The sequence below is a fragment of the Bos grunniens genome, chromosome 10, assembly GCF_055505025.1.
Source record: "Bos grunniens cultivar Pamir isolate PY7600 chromosome 10, Bosgru_T2T1.0, whole genome shotgun sequence".
Lineage (NCBI taxonomy): Eukaryota > Metazoa > Chordata > Mammalia > Artiodactyla > Bovidae > Bos > Bos grunniens.
This window is the reverse complement of record NC_141174.1, coordinates 14,522,167-14,539,669: the sequence shown is the minus strand read 5'-3', so window position 1 is coordinate 14,539,669 and position 17,503 is coordinate 14,522,167. Positions and strand designations below refer to the sequence as shown.

Genomic DNA, 17,503 nt, shown 5'->3' with positions numbered 1-17,503 from the left:
ATTTGTATTATCTTTTAAAAAAAAGATAATAATAATGACCATACAACCATGAAAAGCTTGCACAATATAAACAAAATTTTATCAATATATAAAATTTTCTAATCTGTGCTCTGTGACAACCTAGAGCACTGGCATGGGTGGGAGATGGAGGGAGGTTCAAATGGGAGAGGACATATATATATACCTATGGCTGATTCATGTTGATGTATGGCAGAAACTAATTATCCTCCAATTAAAAAAACTGGTTTTCTAAACAGTTCAATCCATTTAAGTAAAAACACTCCTTGAATCATCTGAGAAATCAAAATATCCATAAATAAATTCAGACACTTGACTCTACTAAACGGCCCAACAAAAAGGACAATTTTTCTTTGTGTGTGTTCTTTTCAGTAAGTCCAATTTTTTTTCAGTTATAATCCAACAGTGGCAGATGTCACAGAGAGATGCATTTTAAAAATCTCCAAAACAATGAACAACATGCAAGAAAGTTAATCATGCTGTATTGTACTCTCAATACTTCTACTCCTGCTTTGACAGAATACTCTAACTGCAACAGAAAATCTTCTGAGGTGAAGAAATCCACTGAAATAATTTCCCAACCAAGACTCACTTGAAGGACCAGTTGTAGTCATGAGACTGTCTCTCCATAATGTCCACCCTGGCTCCAGGCACACTGCAGATGGGCCGGTTCCAGTTGTCTCTGATCCTCATGTAGAGATTCCTCGTGTAGAAGTTCTCGAAATCCTGGTACAATGACACAAAGTCCTGCCAACGAATGGTGAGATGCCATATGTTTAACTGAATTTCTCTGCACAACTTCTCTTTTCATAGTACAAGAGCACTTTAGAAGGAGAGGTCAGCTATTCAGAATAAACTGATACGGAAAACATTTGGGAAGGCATCCATTCTTTCTGTTGTTTTAAAACAACTCAACCAGATAAAAATCACTTAGCTTTGACCGATGAGCTCTAAGAAAATGGTTGCAAGTCACTACACGATTGCATGAAAGTAGGGTCAAAGAATTTAACTTCGTAAAGCAGACCTCATAAAAATAAAACTTAGTTGTACAATTCTGTCAATAAATGATTTTCCCTTCTAATAACCTTAATAACACTGTACTCTGCTCCATCTCTGCCCCATAATGTATTAGGGGAAATGCCATAAAATCCTATAATTCCAATTTCAACCAAGAAAAATAATTCCAAAATTCAGATTCCATTCTCTGCATATTTTCAAGGATCAAAAGGAAATTAATCCAAAGAAGAATTATAAATAAGAAAAACTAAAAGGTAGGTTATAGAAAGACACATGTCTTAGGTTTCTTTCCTTGGATGGGAGTTTTTAAAAAAATCTCAAAATGAATTTCCATGATCAAGACTTTAGACTTTAAAGATCTCCCTTATAAGTTATGCTAAATTCTAAGTCTGTAAAAAATACAGTCACAGTGGAGCTTTAATTAAGACATAATGTTCTGCTCAGAGCAGAGTGACCAGACCACATGAGGTCTACCTGAGGGTAATTGGTAAACAAAACAGAAGAAAACTGTACCAGAGTTTCACAACAGTCAGCAAACTACTGAGCTTCTAGCCCTCAGATCTGGGCTTGGTGCCAACCCAAATTAATCTTTTAAATAAGCTAATCAAAAATATTAAAACTTTAAGCCTTATTCTGTAAAAGATTTTCACTGCTAAAGAAGGCTCTACATAAAACTTTAAAATTAACAACCTTCTAGGACACTGGACTCTAAAGTGCCTACTAAATAAATAAACCTCACAGTAGATAAAAATCTCCTTAAATAAAGCTGAAGTAAAGTCACAAAGTTCTCAGGAATTTGTGGTACCTGATACCATCTCCCCTGCAACTGGTAAAGAGTCGGACATGACTGAGCGACTGAACTGAACTGAACTGAAGAGAAAATATCCACAGATGCTCTGTCTGTCACAACTGGAAGTTTACTACTCAAATATTCGGTGGGCCAAAAAGCTTCTTCAGTTTTTTGTGTGCTGTGTGCTTAGTTCGTCAGTCGTGTCCAACTCTTTGCGACCCAGGGACTACAGCCCACCAGGCTCCTCTGTCCTTGGGGATTCTCCAAGTAACAGTACTGGAATGGGATGCCACACCCTTTTCCAGGGGATCTCCCCAACCCAGGGATCGAACCCAGGTCTCCCGCACTGCAGGTGGATTCTTTACCATCTGAGCCACCATGAAGCCCAAGAATACTGAAGTGGGTCTGTGCTGTGCTTAGTCACTCAATTGTGTCCGACTCTTTGTGACACCATGGACTGTAGCCTGCAAGGCTTTCCTGCCCATGGGGATTCTCCAGGCAAGAATAATGGAGTGGGTAGCCTTTCCCTTCTCCAGGGGATCTTCCCAACCCAGGGATCGAACCCAGGTCTCCAGCACTACAGGTGGATTCTTTACCATCTGAGCATACAACCAAACTTCCCGACCCAGGAATCAAACTGGGGTCTCCTGCACTGCAGGCAGATTCTTAAAAATAAAAAATATTTTCATTTTCACCAAGAACTTTACTGAACATATTCACCATTTTGTTCCATTACCTTCTGCTATTTTTTAGGCAACTTCATAATTCCACCTTCCCTAAACTTTCTATCATTTTGAGCAAAGAACTGTTCCAGGTGCCTTTTACAGTCTTCCAGGGGGTTGAAATTTTTCCTACTAAGAGAATTTTGTAAAGTTCGAAATAAATGGAAATCCAAAGGTGCAATGTCTGGTGAATATGACAGATGAATCAGAACTTCCCAGCCAAGCTGTAACAGTTTTTGCCTGGTCATTAAAGAAACATGCAGTCTTGCAGTATGCTGACGGAAGATTATGCAGTTTCTGTTGACTAATTCCAGATGCTTTTTGTCAAGTGCTTTCAGTTGCTCTAAGAGGAAGCAATACTTGTTGGAATTAATTGGATGAAGACCAACAAAGCCTTTGGTGTTCAATTCGCTTGCCCTATGATCTCTTTTCGTTCCAACATTATTGTATAGTATCCACTTTTCATTGCCCATCACAGCTTGTTATAAAAATGGAACTTTTCATTATATTTCAGTAGAGAAGCACGTGTGGAAACATGGTCAAGAAGGTTTTTATTCACTTATGTGGAATCCAAACACCAAAGTGATTACCATAACCAAGCAGGTGTAAATTATTTCCAACGCTTTATCTGGATATTTTGAATATGTTACCTATCTCCTGTGTGATATGATGTTCAGTTCAGTTGCTTAGTTGTGTCCAACTCTTTGTGACCCCATGAATTGCAGCACGCCAGGCCTCCCTGTCCCTCACCAACTCCCGGAGTTCACTCAGACTCACGTCCATCGAGTCAGTGATGCCATCCAGCCTTCCTCTGTCATCCCCTTCTCCTCCTGCCCCTAATCCCTCCTAGCATTACGGTCTTTTCCAATGAGTCAACTCTTTGCACGAGGTGGCCAAAGTATTGGACTTTCAGCTTCAGCATCAGTCCTTCCAGTGAACACCCAGGACTGATCTCCTTTAGGATGGACTGGTTGGATCTCCTTGCAGTCCAAGGGACTCTCAAGAGTCTTCTCCAACACCACAGTTCAAAAGCATCAATTCTTCGGCACTCAGCTTTCTTCACAGTCCAACTCTCACATCCATACATGACCACTGGAAAAACCATAGCCTTGACTAGACGGACCTTTGTTGGCAAAGTAATGTCTCTGCTTTTTAATATGCTATAATGTTGGTTGTTCTCAATTAATGTCTCGATTTGACACATTAGTTAATCAACTTCAACTGGTCTCCCCGATGGTAAAGCATCATCTGGTGAAAAATCTCCAGCATGAAACTTCACAAACCACTTTTGATAGATAAGTACCTTCTCTGTACACCATACAAATATTTTTTTGTGTGTTTCAGCTGCATTTTTACCTTTCTTGAAATAATAAAACATAGAATCTGCCTGCAATGCAAGATACCAGGGTTTGATCTCTGGGTTGGGAAGATCCCTTGAAGAACGGAATGGCTACCCACTCCACTATTCTTGCCTGGAAAATTCCATGGACAGAGAGGAGCCTGGTGGGTTACAGTCCAAGGGTTGCAAGTCAGACACAAATGAACAACTAACACTTCCACTTTCTTTTCTCAACATGGAGAAAATGTTTTTCTTTTCTCTTCCATCTTCAATATTTAAATAGCTACACAAAAATTCAGCAATTTTGATAATTTTATTAAAATGCACACTGATATAACACCTGTCACAATACAATCTAACAAAATTTTTGAATGAGTTAAAGACAACTAAGTGCTACTAGAGCCAGGAAAAACCAAACAAACCTTTTCTCCAACACAATAAATAAGAGCCACATTGGGGGTAGAGGAGTAAAAGCTGAGCTTGCAGTTCATCGGCAGTGTGAGAGACAGGCTATAATAAGCGATGGCTGCAAAGCTGCTGCTGCTAAGTCGCTTCAGTCGTGTCCAATTCTGTGCGACCCCACAGACGGCAGCCCACCAGGCTCCTCTGTCCCTGGGATTCTCCAGGCAAGAACACTGGAGTGGGGTGCCATTTCCTTCCAATGCATGAAAGTGAAAAGTGAAAGTGAAGTCACTCAGTCGTGTCCGACTCCGTAGCAACCCCATGAACTGCAGCCTACCAGGCTCCTCCGTCCATGGGATTTTCCAGGCAAGAGTACTGGAGTCGGCTGCCATTGCTTTCTCCGGCTGCAAAGCTAGCATTTCCCAAATGTCTCAAGACAAAACTCCAGGGAATTCCCTGGTGGTCCAGGGGTTAAGACTCGGGGCTTCACTGCTGTTGGGCCTGGGTTCAGTCTTTGGTTGGGGAACTAAGATTCCATAAGCTGCACAATGCAGCTAAAAAATAAAGAAATAAAACTCCAGCATATACTGTATAAAAGGATTTTGGCCCCATGACAAAGAAGCTTTCTCTGAAAAGCCGAATAATGGGGCCATGTGCGGGTACATACATCCATATAGAAAAATGGCTGAACAAGCCTGTGCTTATTCTGCGTTCAAACCAGTCTTTCAGCCACCGGAAGTAAGTGACACAGATGACAAGAATCCCTGAGGGAATGTTTTACTTGAACTGCAGAGGTCAAAAGCCAGGGGCCCACTTTCTGACAGCTAGTTTATTTCTCTCATGTAAAAATAGGTAAAATAGGTACTAATTATAGCACAGGGAAGCAATTTTTAAAGAATTAATAATTTCTATCACAACCTAAGTTTAACTTACCAACCATATTATATACAGCCATATTATACACCTTTACACATCTATACTATGTCCAGATATATGCTCTTCCTTCTTTATCTTATTAGACTGAATCACATTGAAATTATCATTTTAGCAGTTCAAAAATGGTCAAATATTGGTATTTTCATGTGATTTGATGTATATTTATTATTTAAAACGCAACGAAAACAGGAAAACAAATTCACAGACTTAGAACAAAATACCTTAAACAAAGTACAAAGGCACTATTCATAAAGGAAGACGGATAGATCTGCTTACTTTAAAAGAACTTCTGTTCATTAAAAGACACACACAGAAAACTTAAGGCTGATTCACGCTGATGTTTGGTAGAAACCAACACAATACTGTAAAGCAATTATTCTTCAATCAAAAACAAATAAGTTTTTTAAAAAAGATATACACAGAGTGGCAAGACAAGTCACAAAATGGGCTTAGACAATTGTAAAATGTCTTCTAGAGGACATAAAAATTTCCTATAAACAGCTAAGAAAAAAACAAAACAAAACAGAAAGCCAAGAGATAAACAGGCCAAAGATTTTAACTGGCACTTCACAAAATAGAAACATCAAATAATCATTAAACATAATGCAAAGGTGTTTAGCTTAATTGGGCAATTGAGAAATGCAAATTAAAACTACAATGAGATACCAGACATAAATACACCAGAACTGGCAAAAAAAAAAAATTTAATTCTGACAATAGTAATTGTTGGTTAGGATGTGGAACAATGAGAACTCTCAAACACAGCTGGTAAGTGTAAAAAATAGTACAATCACTTTGAAAAAGTTTGTTACTATTTAGTAAAGTTGAAGACATGCATATTCTATAACCCATGTATTCTAAGACTTGAGAAATTCATAGATACATGTTCAGGAAACATATATTAGAAAGCTGACAGCAGCTTTATGAGTCACTGACAAAAACTGGAAAAAAAAAAAAAAAGCCTCAATGTCCACTGACACTAGAGTAGATAAACTTTATTAGTTATACTCTTACATTGGGATTCTATTCAGCGATGAAAACAAATGAAGCAGAAGTACACCATAAGACAGCTGAATCCTATGCTGAATACATAAACTAAGGCACAAAACATACACACAATGCAAATCCATTTATAGAATGTTCAAAACTGGGCTTAACTAAATTGTATTGCTTATAGATATACATGCAGATGATAAAACCATAAAGAAAAGTCAAGACAATCGCTAGCCTAAGGGAGAGGGAAAAGGCAGGACTGAGAAGCGACATGTGGGGGTGCGGTTTCTGACGTGACAGCAATGTGTTACCTCTAAGGTGGTAGTTTCATCACTGCTCACTTATATAAGCACTCATTACAACCACATCCACTTTTTTATTAACCTTTCAAGATGTGTGGTGTACATATGTATATATTGGTTATATATAACCAATAAACAGGTTAAAAAGTAAAGGAAAGAGCATTTTTCAATAAATCTCACACAGAAGTTTTACATGACAAAGTCTGTTGAACTGCCTGGCTCAACAGCATGTAACTCAATTTGCTTTAACATCTGACCGCAAGAAAACCCACTGTGTCTGCTGACACTAAGGCACGTAGCTATTCGGGAAACATCAGGGTGCTTCCAAACCTTCGGCCACTGAAACTGAAGGCTACACACCAGAAACCTTTGCTTTAAAAATGCTCTAGAAAAACATCTATTTCTGCTTTATTGACTATGCCAAAGCCTTTGACTGTGTGGATCACAATAAACTGTGGAAAATTTTGAAAGAGATGAATACCAGCCCACCTGACCTGCCTCTTGAGAAACCTATATGCAGGTCAGGAAGCAACAGTTAGAACTGGACATGGAACAACAGACTGGTTCCAAATAGGAAAAGGAGTACGTCAAGGCTGTATATTGTCACCCTGTTTATTTAACTTATATGCAGAGTACATCATGAGAAACGTTGGGCTGGAAGAAGCACAAGCTGGAATCAAGATTGCCAGGAGAAATATCAATAACCTCAGATATGCAGATGACACCACCCTTATGGCAGAAAGTGAAGAGGAACTCAAAAGCCTCTTGATGAAAGTGAAAGAGGAGAGTGAAAAAGTTGGCTTAAAGCTCAACATTCAGAAAACTGAAGAAGATCATGGCATCTGGTCCCATCACTTCATGGGAAATAGATGGAGAAACAGTGGAAACAGTGTCAGATTTTATTTTTTTGGGCTCCAAAAATCACTGCAGATGGTGACTGCAGCCATGAAATTAAGACGCTTACTCCTTGGAAGGAAAGTTACGACCAACCTAGATAGTATATTCAAAAGCAGGGACGTTACTTTGCCAACAAAGGTCCGTCTAGTCAAGGCTATGGTTTTTCCAGTGGTCATGTATGGATGTGAGAGTTGGACTGTGAAGAAAGCTGAGTGCTAAAGAATTGATGCTTTTGAACTGTGGTGCTGGAAAAGACTCTTGAGAGTCCCTTGGACTGCAAGGAGATCCAACCAGTCCATCCTAAAGGAGATCAGTCCTGGGTGTTCACTGGAAGGACTGATGCTGAAGCTAAAACTCCAATACTTTGGCCACCTTATGCAAAGAGTTGACTCATTGGAAAAGACCCTGATACTGGGAGGGATTAGGGGCAGGAGGAGAAGGCGACGACAGAGGATGAGATGGCTGGATGGCATCACTGACTCGATGGACGTGAGTCTGAGTGAACTCTGGGAGTTGGTGATGGACAGGGAGGCCTGGTGTGCTGCGATTCACGGGGTCACAAAGAGTCGGGACACAACTGAGCAGCTGAACTGAACTGAATGCTGTTTATGGGTTACTACAGTACTGTTAAGACATTTCATGGTGATAAACAGGATGACTGACTGTGTGTGTGCTCAGTCATGTCTGACTCTGAGACCCCACGGACTACCCCCCCACCCACCCCCTCCTCCATCCACGGATTATCCAGACAAGAACACTGGAGTGAGTTTGCTATTTCCTCCTCCAGGGAATCTTCCCAGCCCAGGGGTCAAATCCCTGCAGGTCCTGCATTAGCAAGTGGGTTCTTTACCACTGAGCCACCTAGGAAGCATGACAAAGAGGATACCGCATATCAGAGACAGGCTAATGATAAAAAGTCTTTATGGTCTAAATTTTTATTTTGGCAACACTTCCTTTTCTAGAGAAGGAAATAACCTCATAAGGTATGTCCAGAGATAGCTGAAGCATGACAAAATTGTTTCAATACTTAAATTAAGAGAATTTGAAAATCCTATATAATTCCCACCTGAAGAAGTAACAAAAATGAAAAGCAATCCAAAAGAGGGAATATATGCACATGCACAGCTGGCTCACTTTGCTGTACAGCAGAAACTAACACAACATTGTAAAGGAACTCCAATAAAAATTAATTTAAAAAAAAACATTATGTGGCTAGGGGTGTTATAAACTAACAATGTCATCTCTAGCTCTACTTAATGAAGACAATCAGGTGAAATAACCTGAGAAAAGTATTAAGCTAGTGACTTTAAAATCTCTGAATTGTGGTCAAGAGCCTTCCCTATTATTCATGTAAATCACGTTACTTACTGTGTGTTCTTTCATGTTTTTAATGTTATAGGAGGTCACTTCCTTGCTCTTTCTGTAACATCAGTGAAAGCATAAAATGAGATTTCAAGATTAGAGACATTTGTTTTCTCTAAAAGTGGGTCATCTGTGTGTCTGCATCTGAATATGTATACATACACACACAAACACACACAGGACTGTGAATACATCAGTTCAAAGCCCAGAACTTTTCACTGTAATTATTACCACCACTCACATCTTAGCACTTACCTCTTAGACACTTAACTGAATGTGTAATATGATACATTAACATGTGCCAAGCAGTCTTTCAGGCACCGATTATACAGTGAACAAAAAGAAAGTAATACTCTTTGCCCTTGTGGAATTTATGCTTTGGTGGAAGAAACAGATATTGAAACAAGACACATGTATAAAATATAAAGTATGTCAGTAGTGAAAGTGCTAATGAAAACAAAAATCAAACAGAGAAGCAGGATGTAAAATGCTAGCATCATGCTGAAACTTAGCTAGGGTGGCCAGGGTACAATGAGGAAGAGAAAGCAAGGAAACCATCCACAAGACTACCTGGGGCAGAGCTTTCCCGGCAGGTGAACAGCAAGTGCAATGGCATCGAGGCAAGAGTATACTTACTTAGAACCTTGAAGGAAATGCAAAGAGACCAGTGTGCCTGGAGCAGAGGAGTGAGAGGCTAAGTAAACAATAAATTATGCGTAGGTGATAAATTCGGAGAAGGCAATGGCACCCCACTCCAGCACTCTTGCCTGGAAAATCCCACGGATGGAGGAGCCTGGTAGGCTGCAGTCCATGGGGTTGCTGAGGGTCGGACACGACTGAGCGACTTCACTTTCACTTTTCACTTTCATGCATTGGAGAAGGAAATGGCAACCCACTCCAGTGTCCTTGCCTGGAGAACCCCAGGGACAGGGGAGCCTGGTGGGCTGTCGTCCATTGGGTCGCACAGAGTCGGACAGGACTGAAGCGATTTAGCAGCAGCAGCAGGTGATAAATTAAGATTGATTAAAAGGGGTGAAGTCTGAATTTCCTAATGGACCACAAAAGGCATATGCCAAAAAGAAGAACAGAGGAGTAACTCCAAAGCCTAAGCAACTGGAAGAAGAGAACTGTTATTCACGGAGATAGGGAAGACTGCTGGTTGATTAGAGAAGGGTATGTCAGCTCAGTTTTAGACAAGCAGAGTTTGCGGGGCCTATGTGGAGATGCCAAGTGGGCAGCTACCTACACAGTGCAGAGCCCACTGAAGGAGACAGTGCTAGAGACATGTATTTAGACATTCTCGTCGTACAGAGGGGCACTGAAAACCAAAACAGCAGATGAAATCACCAAGAGAGTGAGTACAGATGAGAGGAGAAGAGGACTAAGCATGAAGCCTGTGCCACACCTACATCCACACTGAGAAGGTGGGCAAATGACGAGGATGCAGCAGGAGAGGATGAGAGAAAACAGCCAGAAAGACAGGGGGAAAACAGGCAATCGGGTCTAGGAAACAAGTGAGCAAAATGCTTCAGAAGGAGGGAGTGACCAACCGGGTCAAATGCTGAGAGGCCAAACAGGACGAAGACTGAGAAGGACTAAGACGTTGCAATATGGGAGTCGTTTCAGTTGAAGTGTTGGGGCAAAATCTGGACTGGAGTGGGTTCAGTGGAAAGCAGAAAGAAAGACATTGCTACACTGAAGAACTCTGCTTTAAAAGAAGAAAGGAGCCGTAAATGAGGAGAAAGGATCGAGAGAAGGTTTTTTCCTGAGATGGGAGAAATAACCATCTATGCTACTTGCAATGATGTGATATAGGACAAACTGAGGCCAAGCTGACTCAGGAATCCCAGACGCCAGCACTGACTGTGCAGTGACCAGGAGCAGAGCACTGGCCTGTGTTATCCATGACCAGCTCTACTGGACAGCCTGGACAGCCACACTTAGGTAGAGAAGACTGTTCTTTTACATTTTCAGTCATCTACTACCAAAGATGTTAAGGCATTTTCCAAAGGTTCTAATGAGAAGCAACAAAACCAAAATATAGCTTGAAATCTAAGGAAACCTCAACATGGTTTCTTACACTGGGATCTAAGAGCTGTTGAGGGCTTACAGGCAATCTCTGGGACCTATGAATTTTATTATTGTTTTTAAACTTTATCATAATAAGCATTTTGAAATCGGTTTGCCAGTTTGACACTGCAACGATACTCAATTTAAACTTGGAATGACTGAGCATAGGGGATAGGACACCTGTTTTTTAAACTTCCACATCCTGAGTTAACAGTAAAAACAGTTTCAAACTGCTGAATGCAAAGAACAGCTAAATAACGAAACAGAGACCTCAAGATTCAAAAGTCAAAAAAACTTTCTAAAAAAAGCTACATTGTTGCTATAAACAAAAAAGCCTAATAGGTGACAGGGAAACTCTTGCAAACCTAGTAACATCACTAGTGCAAAAGGGGAAAGTGGTGACATTTCTGTGGTTTATTCTAGATTTAGATGCCCAGTGAGAAATCCCTAGAAGAAATAAAAACAGACAACTATTCTATACCATGAAATGTGATTTAGCAAAAAAAAAATGAATAATTGAAATACTACACCATGGGGCTTCCCTGGTGGCTCAGACAGTAAATAATCTACCTGTGATGCAGGAGACCCGGGTTCAATCCCTGAGTCGAGAAGATCCCCTGGAGAAGAGAATGACACCCCACTCTAGTACTCTTGCCTGGAGAACCCCATGGACAGAGAAGCCTGGTGGGCACAGTCGATGGGGTTGCAAAGAGTCAGACACAATGGAGCGACTAACACTTTCACTTTTTTTCACTTTTTATACATGGATGAATTCCAAAAACATTCCAAGTGAAAGAAGCCAGACACAAAAAATTATACACTGTATGATCCCATTTATATGAAATGTTTAGAGACAGAAAGTAGATTAGTGGCTACTAAGCGTGGGGTGAGGGAGGAAGGGAGATTGTTATTGCATATGGGTTCCTTTTTCAGATAATGAAAACGCTCTAAGATTAGCTTATGGTGCTGGCTGTATGTTTTCTGTAAATAGTAATAAAAATCATTCAACTGTACGTTTTAAACAGGTGCCCTTCATGGTATATGAATTATATCTCAATAAAGCTGTTTAAAAAAAAAACAAAAAAGCAGGGGACTTCCTTGGAGGTTCAGTGGTAAAGTATCCACCTGCCAACGCAGGAAACACAAGTTTGATCCCTGATGAGGGAAGATCCCACATGCTGCCGGGCAACTGAGCCCGTGCTCTGGAACCTGAGCTGCAGCTACTGAGCCCACGTGCCACAGCTACTAAAGCCCTAAAGCCCTAGAGCCTGTGCTCCCCAACAAGAAAAGCCACACAGCAAGAGGCTCGAGCACTGCAACTAGAAGACAGCAGCTCCCACGGTAACGAAGACCCAGCACAGACAAAATTAAATGAATAAACAAGCATTAGAAGAAAAAAAAGTGTTGGATAACGAACAGGGGCCTACTGTAGACCACACGGAACTCTGGCCCAGTGTTATGTGGCAGCCTGGATGGGAGGGGAGTTTGGAGGAGACTGATACAAGTATATATATGGCTGAGTCCCTTCACTGTTCACTTCAAACTATCACGACATTGTTAACTGGCGATGTGCTGCGCTTAGTCGCTCAGCTGTGGCCGCTTCTTTGCAGCCCGCCAGGCTCCTCTGTCCATGGGGATTCTCCAGACAAGAAGACTGGAGTGGGTTGCCACTTCTTCCTCCAGGTAATCTTCCTGATGCAGGGACTGAACCTGAGTCTCCAGCACTGCAGGCAGATTCTTTACCGCTGAGCCACCAGGGAAGCCCGTGTGGTAACTACCCACCATGATTTGCCCCTGACTTCTGGGTATTTCCTATTTAGATGTTGGAACATTTTTATTAACTCAAGCTTTTACTGTTATCTATCACATACATGTTTCTGACTACTAGCTTCACTTCACATAATAAAGAAATCAGACTGAGAAAAAAACATTTTCATCCAAAACACCACTAGTAACAGAGAATCAAGCAGTAAAGAATTCCAACAATTTTATGCAAGTTATGTAAAACAGAACACCCCTATGCAAAACTCACCTTTACTAGCATGACTGTGTGGTTCATTTCTACCCAAAGCAACATAGAAAGAAGAACTAACATAAATAGTTTAAGAGGCTCTCTTTTGTAATGGAATGAGGGAAAAAATAAGGATGTGGTTACAAGCACCACTCACTCAGGAAAATAAGAAAGTAACAACATTATATTTGCATTTTACGATCCTAAGCAAGTACTTTCCCTCCCCTCTTTCCGGTGCCAACACTTTAAAAATGGCCTATCCCTCTCACTACATCTAATCCAGCATAAGAAGACGCACACGATCTACCATAAAGCCAAAGAAACCTTCCTTCCCTTCTAAAAGCTGAACCGTTACAAGAAAATGGCAGAATTCAGGTTTTAGCTGCTAATGCCATCTACTATGAAAATCCTACTGAAATGGATTTGAATGACTGAGTACGGTCGTCCCATGAACAAACTCTATAGGTAAATGTCCCCTCTGTTCTACATACTTCCTCCCGTTACTTCCTTTTTCTTTTTTTTCCTCCCGTTACTTCCTTCAAGAATTATTTCCTGATTCACTCTGTGCTACTCAGCTTACTTTTTTGTTCTACGTCTGCATATAATCCAAGTACTATTTACCTGCACGGTGCTTTGCAAAGGCCTATGATTTTGAAGTGTTTGTGTTTCCTCAACAGAATCAGATTTAAGAAGAAAATCTACGTGTTCCAATCCTTCTACACAAAGTGAAGTACACACACAGGCAGTCCCAATGCTTCCAAACAGTCAATTTACCCTCTGGAGACGTGAAACAAGTTCCGAAGACAATGTCCTCCTTCACAAAGGAGTTCAGATGCATCCCACGGGTTCATCTGTTCTTCCATCACACTGTGAAAGCACACACCAGCTGTGCACACTCTCCAGTCACTCCCCTGCTCAAAACTGCCTAGGACCTCTCGCTGCCTACCAAACATTCAAACACAGCTTCTCACACATGCACTTTCTAGGCTGGCATTCAGAATGAGTTCTAGAGTTCAGAAAGCAGGGTTTTGCTTGCGTCAGTTAGGGCAACAAGGAAGGGCAGCTTGTGGCTCTGGGGCTGGGGAGGGGACAGCATGGTTGACTGAGAGAAGAGGGCCTGGCTCCTCAGCTCTCCCAGTTTCAGGATCCCCAATCCCCATGCTGACTGGTTTCCGCCTCCTAGGAGCTGAGGACGCCCTTTCCTCCCCCGTGTTTCCTGGCGCTTTATTCCCCTCCCCTCGTCTCGCCATCTACTCCCAGTATCACTGTCCCCTCTCAGTGCTGGTCTCACCGCCGCCACGTCTGCCTCGCTCCTCTTACGCCGCCCCATGAAAGTGAGAGGTTCGGTGGGCCACAAGCGCCCAACTTCCGAATCCCTTCTCTGATCGAGCACATGCCCTGGCCTGGAGGGCCACCCTCTCCATACTTCCCATGCGAGAACACTCAAGTTTGCTTTTTGCAAGATCGGACGTTATTTCACTCTGATTCTATTTACTTATTTTTTTCAATGGAAAAAGGAAAAAAAAACATTTATTATGGGAAAAAGAAAATTTTTTATCATTTAAAATAATAAAATCGAAAAACTTAAAAAATGCCCATAACGAAAGTTTTGGTTTGAGAAAAAACATACTGTTGTTCCTTAGTACAAGACACCTTAGGCTTTGTTTGTTTGTATTTTATTGGAGTATAGCTGATTTACAACAATTTTTTAAAGAGCAGATAATACATGCATATTATACTTCACTACAGAGGCACAAAGGAGTATGCAGAGAAAAGTGAGGTGAGGGGAAGATGGTCTCCTCCCCAGAGACAAGCATTACATCTCTGTTTACCATGACTAAAACAAGACTGCCTTCCATGGAAACAGAGTAGCTCAGTCACATTCTGCTTGAGGGTCTGTGTTTTGGGGAGTAGAGGCGACCTGTGAACAAGACAGGAGTGTACAACACGTGTATGACAAAACACAACACGTGTTCTGAAGAACACGATCTTTCCTGAAGACTGTACACAACTTGGGACACCATACGGTACTGTGAACAGACCCGTCTCCACAAGCCAGTTCTAACATCACACATCTTGGGAAACATTGCTTAACCTGTGAACTGCAGCTTTCTTAGCCATTAAGTAAGTATAGATTTTTGTGATGATGAAATTATGTTAGATCCTCTGATTTCTTGTCCTCACTTTCCTTGTGGAATGTTTTCATCTAACTGCATCTAGATTATTATTACTTTTTAAAATTTTAATGTATACCCAATGCCTAGAGAAAAAAAATCAGTGAAAATAGCAAGATAAGAGGCTTCCATTTACAGAATCAAAGACTGACAATTACCTTTTGTTCCTCTCTTTCGGTTGCATGGTGACACTTTTCAATTCTCCAATGCCTCAAGAAATCTCGAAGATATCCAAAGAGAGTGAGGACACCATACCCCACATAAGTAAGCACAGCAACCAGCATTGGTGTTTCTTCAAAACCTTCATTAAAGGGTCTTTTATACAGTCCTCCATTTTCTGTAACATGATGTATCTAAAAGGGAAGTTAAAAATGTTTATTTCAGTCATGGTAAGCAAAAGATTACTACTTAAAATCTGAGTCCCGACAGATGTGTAACCTTCAGAATTCTCTAAGTAATTGTCAAAAAAAAAAAAAAAAAATCCAAACATCCACTAAGTTCTAAGCAGGGCACAATTTTTTTCAATGGAAATAAGTTTCAAGTTACATATATTTTAGATGAACAGCAAAGAGAAACAAGGGAAGAAGGACTGTCTAAGAAAAACACTTAACACTGATTTCTATCGTTTTATTTTATGAAAGAGATCCTAAAATGGTATAGTTGGAGAATGCATAATTTTCTTTGTTCTAATGAAGAAAACAGAAATGGACAAAGAGAAAGCCTGTTCTGAAAACAGGCATATTAGCTTACAAATAATCAAAAGTAAATTCAGTTTTAGAATAAAATAAAACATTCATAAATGTTTTACTAGCTTATATTCTTAAAGTCATCAAGCCATAGCATTTCAAATAATTATCACCACGAGGCCCTATGAAAACTCACAGTTTATACTGGCCTTTGTTGTTAGTGCTAACACAAATAAATTATGTGCAAAAGTCAAATGCTTACATAAGAGTGATCCAGCATTGTATAAAGCAAAGTGAAATCTAACACGAGGGGAAAAACTGTTAGAGTGATCAGTAACAGTCCTGAAATCATTCTGTTCTCCTTCATCCTGACCTAGTGACTCTTTCCAAACACTGTAAGATTATGCCTAGCTTCCTTTTTTTGGGATATCCAAATTTTAACACATAAACACCAAGGTACTATACTTTTGATCCCATAGGTGAAAACTTTTTACTCTTTGTTCAATTTTAATGGAAATGTTGCTTTAGAGTAAATTTCCACTGAAGTAGTTTGTATGTACTTTTAATCCTAACTCTGAAACAACCAACTGCTGTGAGGATGGTCAATCACAATTTCAGTTCAGTTCAGTCGCTCAGTCTTGTCCGACTCTTTGTGACCCCATGGACTGCAGCACGCCAGGCTTCCCTTTCCATCACAATTTATAATCACAATTTACCAGGAACATATATTTTCAATTGAGCACTGTACTCGAGTTAAGAAGAATTCCAAAGGAATAGAAGACTCTTTCTTGGCCTCTCAGGCAACCTGATCCAAGGACTAAATATATTTTAGATTTCTGTATCCTGGGAATGTTAGCTTGAGAAAGCTACTAGAATGCTACAAGTCAGAACAGTTTGGGAAGAAATTACTATATTTGATGGAGGAAAGACATTTGCATAGGCAAGATACATGGAATCTGTTGGTACTAATTCAATTTGATGCCTAAAGAACTTCTGAAAACTATTCATAAAACTGACTTAGGTCTTTATCCATCTCTTCCTGAGAGATGGAAGTCTGTGTTAACATCTAGTGCATAGTAAACTTTTATGCAGGAGCAAAGCTGTAAAGTGTTCAGAATAGAATAGTTAAAAATAAGTCAATATTTGAAGATTAAAAAATTGTTTAAAAGTAATAACATGTAAGCAAGCTATTAAGCTGGACAAAGCAAAATCAAGATCACTTAAAACACAAGAAAAATAACATCCTGACCCTTTAAAAAAAAAAAAACTATAAAAATATTTTGCTGTAAGAACACTGTGTTTGAATACCAGTACCTAACTCACCTTTTAACTCTGAAATTGTTTAAACTGTTTTTTCTCAATAGAACATACGAATAAAAAGTAAGGCAATTTTCAGAGTTCCTACGTCTCTAACAAATGTGTGGAGATACATATGCCAGGAATGCTGTGGGTGGATCTCTTTAAAAAAGACATTTGCCTTTATTTTCAGACACACCCAAACCAGCAAGACTATGTAAATTTACACAGTTGGTTGGACTGAGCAGGAAGCAGGAAGTTTAATCCTTAGTTTGCTTTGAAATATTGTGTGATTCTCTCATAGCTTCATTTAATAAAATTAAATGCATTTTAGTGAACTGAGATTCAACTGTGAAGCAACTTCTATAACGTGGCCTCAGTCAAAGCACGTGTGTGTGAGTCGCTCAGCTGTGCCCAACTCTTTGTGACCCTGTGGACTGTAGCCTGCCAGGCTGCTCTGTCCACGGGATTCTCCAGGCAAGATTATT

The 17,503-nt window shown here is 40.3% G+C and overlaps 1 protein-coding gene across 1 annotated transcript in view; it reads right to left on the bottom strand.

The window, feature by feature from the left end:
• SPTLC2 (serine palmitoyltransferase long chain base subunit 2) overlaps nucleotides 1-17,503 on the bottom strand; it is a 100,609-nt gene that overhangs the window by 59,951 nt on the left and 23,155 nt on the right. Inside the window, exons 2-3 of the mRNA XM_086319455.1 lie at nucleotides 15,192-15,386; nucleotides 611-765 (exon numbers count right to left, since the gene is read on the bottom strand). Of these exons, the coding sequence (XP_086175581.1) occupies nucleotides 611-765; nucleotides 15,192-15,386 (350 nt within the window). The remainder of the gene's footprint in view (nucleotides 1-610; nucleotides 766-15,191; nucleotides 15,387-17,503) is intronic.